This window comes from Ranitomeya variabilis, chromosome 6 (assembly GCF_051348905.1).
Source record: "Ranitomeya variabilis isolate aRanVar5 chromosome 6, aRanVar5.hap1, whole genome shotgun sequence".
NCBI classification, from domain to species: Eukaryota; Metazoa; Chordata; class Amphibia; order Anura; family Dendrobatidae; genus Ranitomeya; species Ranitomeya variabilis.
Window position 1 is genome coordinate 541,678,517 of NC_135237.1, and position 15,019 is coordinate 541,693,535.

General features: G+C 41.8%; 1 protein-coding gene across 1 annotated transcript in view; it reads right to left on the reverse strand.

Moving 5' to 3' along the window:
- Positions 1–15,019, reverse strand: part of FAM83A (family with sequence similarity 83 member A) — a 28,762-nt gene that overhangs the window by 6,438 nt on the left and 7,305 nt on the right. The window contains exons 2-3 of the mRNA XM_077271180.1: positions 12,484–12,651; positions 11,310–11,434 (exon numbers count right to left, since the gene is read on the reverse strand). Coding sequence (XP_077127295.1) covers positions 11,310–11,434; positions 12,484–12,651 — 293 coding nt within the window. The remainder of the gene's footprint in view (positions 1–11,309; positions 11,435–12,483; positions 12,652–15,019) is intronic.

Consider the following 15,019-nt stretch of genomic DNA (forward strand, 5'->3'; position numbering starts at 1 on the left):
CAGTAACTTTCCTTTACATGTAAAAAAAACTAAAATAACTTTACAGTAGCCAATCACAATCCAGCATTCAGTTTTTTAACATATTAGAATATGAAAGAAGCGATGCGATTGGTTGTTATGAAGCCCATTGTCCCTCGAGGAGCAGAGCTTCTGTCACAGATTTTATACAGAATAACACCAAAATTAATATTTGTAATGCCATTCATTTAAAGAGCATAAAGATGTTCTTTGTTCCAAGTTGTTACAGCTGAAACTAAATATTCATACCGCTTACGTTTTGCTTTACACTTAGTATTATATCTTAAAAGGGTTGGCCAGGTCTATTTTATTTTATTTTTTCAGCCATAGTTGGCTCTAGCTGGCAATTCAGCTGCTCCATGTCAACAGAGTAGCTCTTTCTCTTCCAGGCTGTGCCGTCGACTGGTGTAACTGTTGACATGATGCTGATTGACAGCTGGCTCCCCGCAGTTAGAAAGTAGGGAGCCACATGTCAATCAGCATGATGGCATCCCATCATCAGAGCAGAGCAGAAGAGAAGCCGCTGCTCTGTCAACTTGACATCAGGGTAAGCTGCTGAATCAGCAGGGGCAGTCTGTGACCGCTGTGAGCCAGCAGAGATCAGCGGCGGGCACAAGAGGAAGGCAGTTAGCAAATACCTGCCTGTTAGTTCTTAGGCACACTGTAAAAAAAAATAAAAACAATTGCAGGCTCAGTTGCCCTAACGAGACTAAAAAAAAGACTAAAAAAAATGGATAAAAATAACAAATGCTTTTAAAAAATCTTTCCCCATTTAAAAAAACAAAAAAATTAAATAAATGGAAAGGAAAAAACACGTTTGGTATTGTGACATCTGTAAAGCACCAGACTATCAAACTATAATAATTAATTAATTAAAAATGCTGCACTTTCTTAAAAAATGCAATAAAAAGTGATCAAAATGTAATATATACTCCAAAATGATACCAATAAAGAAGTCGTGTAAAGCCAGGCCCTCACACAGATCATCAACCAGAGAAAAATATAAAGAAGTGACAGATCTCAGAAAATCCAGACACGGACAAAAAATTGATTATTTATTTTTTATTACAAAGCTCTGAATTTTATTAGTTACTAAAATCTAAAAATAAAACTACAAATTTGTCATCACAGTAATAAATTATCACCGCGTTAAACGCCAAAATCATTTTTCTGTTGCTTTTCTGCATTCCAGCTGTCAGAACTTTCCTATTTTTAGGTTAGCATAGTATTAGGGCTTTTTGGCCTTTATTTCTTCTTTTTTGTAAAGCCATTAATTGAAGTTTTTTTTTCCTTTTCTTTATTTTTACCGCAATCAATAATCTCAAAGGGGTTCTCCTGCAAACAAAAAAAAAACCCTGCCCTAAAGATAAGTGATCAATGTATGACTACTGCCACTTTCTCCAATCGCCATAATGGGGGAGGAGACCTGTTCTGGAAAAGTTTAAAGGAGGGACCCCAGTTTTTAGCAACTGGTTGGGAAACTTTTTGAATTCCATACTGAGATTACTTTTTGCACATAATATATGTTCTACATCTATCCAAGTACAACTACTGTACATTCTACCCTACCACCTATTGTTATAGTCAGGCTCGGACTGGCTGACAGGAGAACAGGAGAATCCTCCGGTGGGCCCCTGTGAAGTAGTGCTGATGCTTTTACACCTGATTCATAGTTTGCAGAAAAATATATAATTTAATTATTCATTAAACAACCTAGCCAAGTTAATATTACATAGTAGCAAAAGTTATTATTGCATGTAACTGAACAGTGGGCCCCAAGAATCAATGTTACTGGAGGGCCTTTGCCAACCCAGTCCGACGGTGGTTGTGGCCCTGATGTCAACATATAGGACCTAGTCAGAGTTAATGGGCCTTCTCCTCCTGCGTTCCCCATGATCCCTTCCCTTGAAGTATCTCACGATCTGTAATATTCAATTTTCCATCACCCAAGTCGGCTCTTTTTTTGTTTTTGACGGGGTAATTAATGTGTCACGCCGGAGACAAATGCAGACAAGTGATTGGAACTCCCTCACTGTGATGGCTCCTTGGCATGTCGATCTTCATAGATGTCATGCAAACAGTTCCCAGCGAGCCGAGCACATGCACCGACAACGGCTGCAGAGCTAAAGCTCATTAGTAATTTTCCACATGTCAGCGGCAGAGCCGCCCAGGGCGATATGTCCTGTCATGTGCGCACAGCTCCGCTGCTGCCTCCCCCGCCGCTCCGTGACTGGGCTCTGACGAGTGGGGTAAGGAACTTATGGGGGACATGATCAAAACTGTCCAAAAGAAAATCTGTCGTTGTAGTCCGTATAAGTGATATAGTTTATTTGGTTTTTTTAAATATTTTTTTGGGTGAGGGGCAGGAAGGTGACACAAAAAAATAACACCAATTCTCCAATTTTGGAGATTTGGCTTTATGGTGTTCATGGTATGATATAAATGGCACAGAAATGTACATATTTATTTATTCTGCAGGTCAGCACAACAGAAATGTGCCACCAGGAAAAGACTTATAATACTAGATCTACAGTATAGTAAAAGACAATTAGAAGTCTTTCACTTCTCACCCTGGCCCCAGGCGTCATACTATACTCATACTGCCTGTTCTGTACAGATTCACTTTCAGCAGTCTCATTATCATCAGACAGGATTATAATGACAGACGACACCTTTATATAAAGTAGATAACACAGAATCCACCATTCACAATAGGTGATGTCACAGCTCACCTCCTCCTCCTGTACAATGACTGATAACACCTCTATATACAGTAGATAACACAGGATCCACCATTCACAATAGGTGATGTCACAGCTCACCTCCTCCTCCTGTACAATGACTGATAACACCTCTATATACAGTAGATAGCACAGGATCCACCATTCACAATAGGTGATGTTACAGCTCACCTCCTCCTGTACAATGACTGATAACACCTCTATATACAGTAGATAGCACAGGATCCACCATTCACAATAGGTGATATCACAGCTCACCTGCTCCTCCTGTACAATGACTGATAACACCTCTATATACAGTAGATAACACAGGATCCACCATTCACAATAGGTGATGTCACAGCTCACCTCCTCCTCCTGTACAATGACTGATACCACCTCTATATACAGTAGATAGCACAGGATCCACCATTCACAATAGGTGATGTCACAGCTCACCTGCTCCTCCTGTACAATGACTGATAACACCTCTATATACAGTAGATAACACAGGATCCACCATTCACAATAGGTGATGTCACAGCTCACCTCCTCCTCCTCCTTTACAATGACTGATAACTCCTCTATATACAGTAGATAACACAGGATCCACCATTCACAATTGGTGATGTCACAGCTCACCTCCTCCTCCTGTACAATGACTGATAACACCTCTATATACAGTACATAACACAGGATCCACCATTCACAATAGGTGATGTCACAGCTCACCTACTCCTCCTGTGCAATGACTGATAACACCTCTATATACAGTACATAACACAGGATCCACCATTCACAATTGGTGATGTCACAGCTCACCTCCTCCTCCTGTACAATGACTGATAATACCTCTATATACAGTAGATAACACAGGATCCACCATTCACAATAAATGATGTCACAGCTCACCTCCTCCACCATACCTACACAATGACCTTTACCCTGATCAGAGCATACTCACATTGGGAGCCTCAGAAATCCTCTATACAAAACATAGGGTCTGAGTCATTCTATTGCTGCTAAGGTTGGGCTTTTGCAGACACAGTGATGTCCATTATGTGTCCATTTGTCTTACTAATTTTCTTTAAATTATAAAGCATTTTTTATAGTAGAAAATTGTTTTTTTCCATCCCACAATGTAATAGCTGTAGATAATAGATTAGATGCTGCTGTCGCTATTGACTGTGGCATCTAAAGGTTGAACTTCTGAGATTGAAACTAGCTGTCATACCGGCAGTTAATAAAACACGGGGGTAGATTCTTGCCCATTGCAACCTGTCCAGGGTTGCCAACTGTCTAGAGAGCGACACACATACACACACTCACATGCACACTAGCTTTATACAGGCACGCTCATCTAAGCATACTCACTACATACTGTCATACATGTACGTATACATTTGCATACACATATTCACACTTACAAACACCCCAAAAATTACATAATTGAAAAATAAAACAAGATAAAAATAACAATGAAAAAAGTTTAGAAAAAAGTTCAATTATTTCACTACTGCCCAGCAGGACCCACCATCAGGCCCTACCATCAGACCCACCATCAGGCCCTACCATCAGGACACACCATCTGGACCCCCATCAGGACCCACCATCAGGACCCACCATCAGACCCACCATCAGGCCTCACCATCAGGCCCTACCATCAGGACCCACCATCTGGACCCACCATCAGGACCCACCATCAGGACCCACCATCAGACCCAGCATCAGGCCCCACCATCAGGACCCACTATCAGGCCCTACGATCAGGCCCCACCATCAGACCCCACCATCAGACCCCACCATCAGGATCCACGCTGAGGCTCTACCATCAGGCCCCATCATCAGGCCCTACCATCAGACCCGACCATCAGACCCCACCATCAGGACCCACGCTGAGGCCCTACCATCAGGCCCCACCATCAGGCCCTACCGTCAGGCCCCACCATCAGGACCCACCATCAGACCCCCCACCCCTTTAATGCACCATTCTGTAAGTCTAGATGAAACTAAGTTCAAAGTTCTAACTTGTACAACATGCCCAGACTTATTTTAGGACAGAGGCTGTAGTGAACCAGCATTAATTATCTTCTGTCCTTTCCAATACAAGTCCACACCATTATGATTTCGCAGCATCCTCCCACCCCCAGGCTTTCCCTCTGGAGGAATTTGGCAGGTTACTCGCACAGGTGGTTTCATTAGTGTCAAGAATTGGTTCTCAGAGAAGAAGTTTTTATAAACATAACTACAGCCGGAGGTCCATCCTAGGAATGAGAAATGCAACACACAAGCTTCCCATGTATTCGGCAGGTGCTGTAAAAAATATATTGCCAGTTTATGTAAAGTCAACCTTAAGGCAGCCCCGAGCCAGAAAGATGTGATGGGAGACCGTATAACATCAACACGGAACCAGACTTAAGAGAATATGATGGAAGTATTCTTGGTGTATCTAAGAATAGGAGAATTCAGGACCTTTATCGGAAGCCCACGTCCTAAATTTTCTTTGGTCTACTGTCCACAATGGTCTGGTCTCATTAGTCCATTTAGTTCCAGGCTCAATACTAACTACACAGATCTCTAGAGTTACAGAATGTGGGAGTTTGGAAGTTACTTCACAAATGGTGATGGCCTGACCACTGGAAACCCCAACGATTCAGAGAACTAGAGCTCTGAAGAGCCCCGTGTGAATGCTTTCGTGGTTGATCATGCTCAGCGCACATCTGTTCCATTTATTCTTAATGGGACCACTGGAGAGAGTCAAGTGCTGCACTCAGCTGGTTTTGGTTTTCGGCACTGTCGTAAAAATGAATGGAGCGGCAGTGTGCACGATTGACCCAAATTTCAGCAATCGGGAAGTTATCCCCTATCCCAAGGTTTTGGGATAACATCAAAACTTTATTATACCCCCTTAAGCTTTACTCCTATTGCATTTTTAAGAAGTGGATCTGCTCCAAAAACTGCCTTAAAAGTCAAAAAACGTTTGACACATCAAGTCAAAAGGGTGCAAAGAACACTACTGGAAAAAAAATACTTAAAAAAACTCTTCAAAAATGCTTCAGGGAAATAAATACGTCTCAAAATACCCCCCCCTAAAAGGAGCATTTTTTGTCGTGATTTCATCTTGAACTAATCGCTTTTGAACACCTCAAAATGTGAACATAACCTAAGGAAAGTAAGTGACCTCTGGAAACCAGGGCTGTGGAGTCAGAGTCGGAGCCCATTTTGGTGGAGTCGGAGTCGGTGTCATGGACATTAAGAAGTCGGAGGTTTGGCTTACCCACTCCACGCCCTGTCAGGGCTGTGGAGACAGGGTCGGAGTCATGGAGTTGGAGTCGGAGACCATTTTGGTGGAGTCGGAGTCATGGAAATTGAGGAGTTGGAGTAAGAGGTTTGGCTTAACAACTCCACAGCCCTGCTGGAAACCAAGGACTATAAAACGTAAGGTATGGACACCAGGGTCTAATTTACCATGTTTTACATTACTTTGCGATACAAATCCCATTTGAACCGCTGGGTTCATTTTGACAAAAAAAAATATTTTATAAAAAAATAATTCCAAATTTTTTTGAGATTGCAGAATACCTGTTAGAAACTGATACTCATGACCAAGTTGGGGGACCATGTGTGTCACAAATGGAAATAAATATCCAACTTGCCCGAACAGTGTTTTGAACAATAGTGAACATTTGTTTGGTCATCAATCAAAACGAACAATCATTTGTTTTTCCCGAAATAGTCAACAATCGTTCGTTATAGTGGAAATCGTCCATTTTAGATAACTTTTATTCAGTGTTTAAGGGCACCGGTAGAGATGTTCGGTTGGGTCAATCCCTTTATTCTGTAAAGAATTAAAACTCCTGCAACCTATATTGACACGGTTTCCCATTAACAAGAATAAAAAAAAGTTAGACACTAATAATCTCACAAGAAGCAAAGTAAAATAAAGAAAAACTTTATATTTACTGCCCTTTATCATGAACAGATATATTTTACTTTAAAGGTTGATTTTTGAGTGTTATATATATTGTTATGCAAACAGGGCCTCTCTACCTGATTCAAATATAAGAACAAATAGAGTTAAGGATTAGCCCCAGATGAAGCTAATTGGGCGAAACTTGAATGGAAAACACTTTTTGTGCAGTAATTTTTTTTTATCTGTTTTCTACGTGTATAAGAAGCAATACTCTGGATGATTTGGGAAAGATGGGCACAGATATAGAACAGCTCATCAATATTCACCTCTTTCATAAATCTGCGTACAGGACATTTTCCTTCAGCTTTTCCAAGTAAACACCATAATTAACTGTGAACTTCTATAGTTTTTTTTTTTTTTTTTAAAGAGACGGCGACATACCAACATTACACCTATCCTGCTATTATATCCATTAAAGTGCCTCCCCGGGGCGCACATGCTAGTGATTATATGATATTACAGTATCCGTTTCTGACGGCTCCAGTACTTCTCATGTAAATTGCTTAGCTTCAGGTTATGTGTCTTGACCAAATAACGAATGTACAGATTATTTATTTAAAAAAAAGTATTTATAAAAAGCGGGAAATTCAGTAAAAATTCTAAATAAAAAGTACATTACGGACTGTGTAATAACGGTCATAAAAACAAGTCTGCTTTCTTCCTAATAGGGCACCACACTTGTAGACAGGTTGTTTGTGGGGTTGCAGGTCAGCACCAATTTTATGGAGCAGAGATGCAATACCAAACGCAAACTACAGATGGGTGTGGCGCTGTTTTTGAAAAAAAAAAAGTAGCCTTGATTTTCTGATCCTAGGCAACACTTTAATCATAATGTTATTTTGTATATATGTTAATTAATTGATTAGTTCTTCAAAGATAGCCACAATTAGGTGACTTTAAGTATTGTGTGTGCACACTAATTTAATTAAGTTTCACTAATACTAAAAGCCGTACTTGTGTGAGGATTTCAATACATTTTTTTTTTATTAAACTTGGGACAATCACAAAATAATTGGGTGTCATATCTTGCTTTACACAAAGAGTGCACATAGCCAAAGGCAGGTTTGCCTCCTCAGGAGCTCCAGCTATCCCAGACAGCATCAGTGCCATGCTTACAAGCTCTATAGATAAGAGCTTGTAAGCACTGCACATGCTCAGTCATCATTGCTAAATAGCAACAGTGGCCGGTTCTGTAGGGAATTTTTTTTATATATAGTATTTAGATTGATAAGAGAAAAATATATGAAACCACTAAGAAAAATAAAAAAATATGTATTTCAACTTTGCTTACAAGCTCTATAGATAAGAGCTTGTAAGCACTGCAGATGCTCAGTCATCACTGCTAAATGGCAACAGTGGCCGATACCCTAGGGAATTTTTTTAAATATAGAATTTAGATTGATAAGGGAAAAAAAAAAATGTATATATTAAGGCACAAACAAAATACAAAATCCCAAACAAAAGATTTAGCCCAATTATATGTTTTTAACGGTGTTTTCTCCAATGGGCAAATTATCACCTATCTACCTCCATTCTAATGAGTATTTTTAGAACCACATTTTCAGGATTGGGTGGGTCTAAGCAGCAATTTTTCACCATCCGTGTCGTGTCCTGTCTAACGTAACTTCTAATGTTAACTGTTAAAAGTTTACGACAATCATCAAAGTTCTTACATTTAGCCATGGATTCATTTGGCCACAAGTGTTACCAATGAGAGATTGGGGTTTATTTTCAAGACCTATAAAGAGTAAATTTCTTAATTTGGACCCAAAATGTACACATAACCAAGCAGGATAACCAACAACTCCCCATAGTTTGACGACAAATGGACACTTTAGTCCCAATTTATCATTTGTAAGGGTTTTTCAAGTCACTCTTCCTTTTTTGTCTCGTGGTATTCATTGAAGTTTTATTGCACCAAATTCTTCAAATCGGTTCATGAATTTTGAGCAAAATCAAAAATGCCTTTTATTTTTGTCTTTAAGCGTTTGAACAAAAATATAGTAAAATTTGCACAAAAATTAAAGACCTACATAAAAGTTACTCTGGGGAGACTGAAGAACATTTGCATAAAAATGTAACGAATTTTAAGAAAAAAAAAACGTCTCCCACAATGATGGACATAAAAAAAAAAATACAAAAAGAGGCGAATACATAAAGTAGTTTTAAAATAACTACAAAGTAAAAGAAGAGTAAAGCGTAAATTAAAAACAGGCGAAAAATACCAAAAATTAGTCGAAAAAAATATGCGAATGAGATAATCAATCGGGACCTAAATATCCAGATTTCAATCAGAAATTTTGCGAGAACCTAATGGGACGTTTTTTGAAACATATTCTTGACTTGATCCGCAGATTTCACGTGTGTAAGAGTATAAAATATTTGCTACTGTAGATTCACTTTTGGCAAAACTTTTGGTCACCTTGGAGCCTATTTGGCATCTTGGCTGGATACAGGTGAGAAAAGTGTAAACATGAGGTTGTGAGTGGGCACAAGGCCCTACATGGAGCCCACGCCCAGCACCTGCAGCTCTCACACGCACAGCTCTGAGCCTCATTAATTATACATGTTCTCCAGGAACTCTGTGCAGGATAATAGGTGTTTTATACCATTGGCTCCAGATTACAAAAGACCTTTGATGTTTTTTTTTCACACTTTTTTAGGGCTGTGTTTTATCCTGCATTAAATTATCTCGATTTCCATAGATGAAATTGAAGATAATCCAGCCGATGCCAAATCTAATGAATGGGACCTGAGAATCTACATATTAGTTGTAAAAAATATCTCCTTTTGACCTTGAAGATATCGAAGAAATTTTAATTACGCTTAAGGGTTTGTTCGTGATTAGTTGTTTTTTTTCGTTTTTAGAGCTGAAATCTTCAATCAAAACTTATTGACTTTGTACTCCTTGTGGTTTTCGGAGAGGATCTCCAAAACTTGAGGGCATTTCCCCAATTGTGTGTTCACACTAAGTCTATTTGATGAGTTTTTTTTGGAGAGGAAATCCAAGATTTTGAGAAGTTTCGAGCTTTTGAGGAGAATTTTGCAGAGCTTCCGCTCTAAAAACTCAGCAAAAAGACTTAGTGTGAGCACATCCTAAAGGTGTTTTCAGGGGTTTTTAAGGTTCTCTAACACCTACAGGTAGTTCCCCAAGGTTGTTTTCACCCTGAGACTTTTTTGCTGAGTGTTGGAGCAGACACTCCAAGATTTTCAAAAGTTTTGTATTTTTGAGAAGAATTTTGGAGAGTTTCCGCTCAAAAAAACTCAGCACAGAGACTCCGTTTGAAAACACCCTAAAGGGGTTTTCTCGTTATTGATCTTCAAGAGTGCACCACTCCCCAGCCTCCCAGGTTCCTGCTTGCCAGGCAGTGGTGTGCTGATGATGATTGACAGTTAGGGCCAGCGATATGGCTGAGTCATCATAGGTCTGAGCTGTGTACTCCCTTGATGCTGCAAGCCGGATCCAGCAATCTGGACAGCTTCAGAGCAGCGCTTACAAGTGAGTTAACAAAAAGCTGGAATTCATGTGCTCCTTGCCTAGGAAACCCACAGCCTCTGATATATTTGGGAGGTGGCCGGTAACCTTAGTGATGAGCGGTAAACTATAGAATTAAAAATCACTCTGCTCTTGATTTTTTTTTTTACAAGCATTTTGCAGTTATACCCATTTACGAAGATGAAAAAAAATCTTTGAAGGTAAATTATTAGACTTGCTGTCGCAGTCATGGAAAAAAGCCCTGGTCAGGTGGCTCCATGTCTCATTAGTTGGTTGCAGAGGATGCCCACTTCTGCTTACTTTTCCCACCACTACACCCATAACCGTATTTTTATCTACTCCTCATGCTCCGATTTTGTAACACAGGAGAGTTGAACATTTCTGTTTTTCGTTTATTTTCAGAAATTGTTCAAGGTGTGATATTGGCAAAAAGTCATTAAAAAAATCAAGATACCATATTTGCTTTTTTGGGAATAGAGATTGATTGAGGTCTGAATTGGCATGGGCTTCATGTGCCGCTACCTGCCCCGTTGTGTGCTCCAGTCGTGTTGCCCCTTCATAGAGGCTGTCATGCGAGGGATGAAGTGGCACTCCATGAAATAAATATTTCACAACCACCGCGATCCGACAACAGTCACCAGTCAGTGCTCGGAAGCTACAGCATAATCCAACTCCAAACGCCGGGGACATAGCCCTATCAGCAAGTTAGATCCGCAGAAACCTGAAGATGCCCACCAGTCACTGATCAGAAAGTCATGCCATATCTTAATCTTAACCATATACAATCATTTGAAGAGGTTGGAACATCACATTAAATTACAATCTTGTGGGTTCAAGGTCCAACTGTACCATTAATTTAGCTGTATGTCTCTTGCGTAAGCCTTTTCTCTACAGCTACTATATCCGAAACTCTTCTTTGGATCATTCGGGATTGGTGCATCACAGCTAATAAAAAAAAAGAGCCTTGTATGCCGGGATGCATGTGGCGTTTCTCATGGCTCTTGTCCAGCAACCACAGATTACCGGCATAGTCGCTGGAACTGGTGCTACAAATCAACTTGCACAAATTCTACAATGAATATAGAAATCAAAGTTCTCATACCTGTATGATCCAGAGAGGACAAACCTCCAATCAGATATAATAAACTTTTCATGAATTTGCCCAAAAAACTTTCTGCCCGATTTTGCACAGTAAACTTCTCCGGTTACGCTCCTGACAGATATGTTCTGCAAGTATGAGAAGATGAGATTAGTCTGGAGGTCAATCATGGAGGCAGATGTAGATGTATATTAGATGTAGTGCAAAACAGAAATGCGTGTTGAGCTGGCCATTAGATGGCCGTCGGCCAAAAGATCGTTTGCCCGACAGCCATCTGAGCCGACTCTCCCGAATACAGGAGAACTTGTACTGTGTTCTCTATGAGAAATCCACTGACTGACACGTCGGCCAGCGACTTATCTCAGGGTGAACAATGCAATCAGCAGTCCAAAATCGAGACATCTCTCCCAACCATCAGTTGGTTGGCATCCCCATAATTCTAATATGCATGGCCAATTTAAGGCATAATTCACATTTTTTCACCTACGAATTCAATATGTGCATTTCACGGACAGAACTTGTTATAGACTATGGGGCCATTTACATTCCCAAAACTTTGTCGGCCCGAGCACAAAGACTTGTCCGATTTGTATCAGAGTCTCTGATCAAGCTCACCAATGCAAGTCTATGGGTCCATGAAAAAATGAGAGAGTACTCTTCATGGGACGCTTGAGAAATCTTTTGTTCACACTCGAGAAAAACTGATGAAACTCTAACCAGACTCTCATAGTAAAAACTGACCAAACTCTGATGAAACTTTGATTAAAAAAAATTAAAACTCGGACTGATTTTCCTGTAAGAGAAAATCACTGACATCTGAATGAGCCCTAAACAGATTTGGGACATTTCTCTCTCTTGGTAAATGTCCATTTTCTTCCTCTCTTCCTCTATATTTGCTGAGAGATTACAGGGCCGGTAGAAGGAATATTTCCTTTTTGGACGTACTCCCACATCTCCCAAAATTGATTTCGCCCATTTTAGGCCTCACTCTGAATGGATGGAATAGGGGGCACATTTGTTTAAGCCTGCCTCCCTCTGAGGCCTGTTTCACCTGCCGAGCCTCCATTGTAGTTACACCACTGAAAGTTGGAGCATCAGTAAACGTCCTATATAGCATTGTATACACAAGAGGACGCTCAATGAGGACATTGTAATGATGGCAGACGACGCTCCGTACCTTCAGGTGCAGGTCTTTCACCTGCAGTTTCTCGCACATGTCCGTGAAGGGCTGTAATTTGCTGGCGTCGAGGAGTAAGTAGACAAACACGTTCCTTTTGTTTGCAGCTTCTAATATATCACAGAAGATCTCGGCGTCGGTGAATTCATCCATCATTATAGCGATGACCTGGACACAAGAGGACAATGGGATTAGTGACTTGTACGGTAACAAATGAGAGGAAAGGCTGCAGACAGAGGAGCTGCTGAGGTGTGTGTAATAATGTTCTGAAGCAGCTGAGGGGTGTATGATGAGGTTCTGCAACAACTGAGTTGTGTATGATGAGGTTCTGCAGCAGCTGAGGTGTGTATCATGATGTTCTGCAGCAGCTGAGGGGTGTATTATGATGTTCTGTAGCAGCGGAGGTGTGAATTATGATGTTCCTCAGCACATGAGATGTGTAGTATGATGTTCTGCAGCAGCTGAGGGGTATATCATGATGTTCAGCCGCAGTTAAGGGGTGTATGGTGAGGTTCTGCAGCAGCTGAGGTTTGTATCATGATGTTCTGCAGCAGCGGAGGGGGTGTATTATGAGGTTCTGTAGCAGCTGAGATGTGAATCATCATGTTCTTCAGTGTAATAATGTTCTGAAGCAGCTGAGGGGTGTATGATGAGGTTCTGCAACAACTGAGTTGTGTATGATGAGGTTCTGCAGCAGCCGAGGTGTGTAGTATGATGTTCTGCAGCTGCTGAGGGGTGTATTATGTATAGCGTAGCTATGAGCTCACAGTTGTAATTGTACCGTCAGTTGACCTTTTGCCACAAAAGAAGACATCAGTATTATAAATGGTAGGAGGGGTATGATACTGATTTTGCACTGCGGCCCAGGAGCATCAAGTTACCCTTCTGGTCTTTGGTCGGCCTTACCGGTAGTCCCACATTCCCTGTGCTGTCCTTTGTAGCAAAGAACAGATGCAGGACATATGACTGGTCTGACGAGCACTAAGAATACTGATCCGGATAATTAGCATATTGACAATGGCCACGGCCATGTGATGGGTACTTGTTATGGAACCTGATTAGCTTGATTGGCTAAAGGCACTGATAAACCCCTGCTCAGACATTTATTCAGTCGACTTCGCTCTCTCCCGATGCCCCATTCACATGCTTATTTGGTCTCACTGAGCATGCATGTGTGGCAACCCAGGAATCGGGTTGCCACAGTGGCATTGCCTCCCTCACAGGGTGATGTCATGCCTGGGAGCAAAGAGGGGTCCCCTTACAAGGTAAGTTCAGCATACAACACCTTTCCAGACTCCAGACCAGAAGGGAGAGCTCTAACACCTGTATTAGGGGAACTTCCCTATAAATTCTGGCCTGGAGGTGGGGTTAGAGGAGTCAGAGTCAGTGTGAGTCTGGGGAGCAGACAGTGAAGGAGGAAGGGGCAAGTGAAGAGAATCTGGGGGATTGGAGCTGTGACTGAGCTCACCCCAGGACTGAACGCCAACACCGGAGTCCGTGGTTGTGTGGGAACTGCAGGCCCAGCAACTAAAACCGGAAGGACTGAGATTGCAGGTCTCCTGACCCCAGCTTTTCATTAAGCACTGCTCCTAATAGCCAGTTTCCTAATCCACACTGATGAGGGGCAAATACCCTGAAACAGCTGTCTGTGGATGGATACCATGTTTTGGCATAGGTGGTTTTCCTTTATTGGATGCTGCTCTTCCCGTGGTTGTTCCTTCCCAGTGAAAGACCTGGCTATTCATTGCTTGTGTTGAGAAACACGTGATGGTGTCTCCCCGGCTTTTCTACATGCATGTCCTGACCCCAGCTGACACCCTGAGGCACAGCAGCATACGAGAGCCCAGAGTCACCACGAGGGAGTGACACCTGGAACAGGCTCAAGCTGCCTGCCATGCGAGGAAATGTTCCATTTCATGGACAGACTGTAACAGGAACTTGTGGGGAGCTTAAGACACCAAGGACCTAGGGAGCAGCGCAGCGGGAAGGCCTCCAAATCCACCTTTCTAGGTGGACCCTGAAATGCCTTCAGGCTGCCCAGATCTCTGACAACCTGTCGCTAGTGCCCCGGACTGCATCTGCCAGTCTTTGTGTTCTCAAGTCCTTTTTCCACACCCTCAGTTCTGCACCCCAACGTCCACAATCCCTGATAGACTGTACTTGTAGCCCTGGGGCCTTGCTCCACCTGTGGGGAACAGAACCATCTCAGCTGTGACACCATCGGCCCCAGCGGTCCCCTTAAGCAGAGTCGGCTACCTATTGCCAAACACCACAGGTGGCGTGAAATCCCCTACAAACATTCCCTCATCACTTTTATTGCGCGCCTAGGGCCACAGACCCGTGACCACCCTTTTAAGAATCGTCCGACTCGGTTCCGAGTACCCCATGGCCCTAGTGGGCATTGCACATGTGTTGGAGAAGACCAAGTTGCCAGCCACCTTAATACCAGGGGTTGTAATGAAATATGCCGGATCATTCTCTGATCTATGATTATCTATCAGGAAAGCGTTATGAGGCCTCCGTTCACAATAGATGG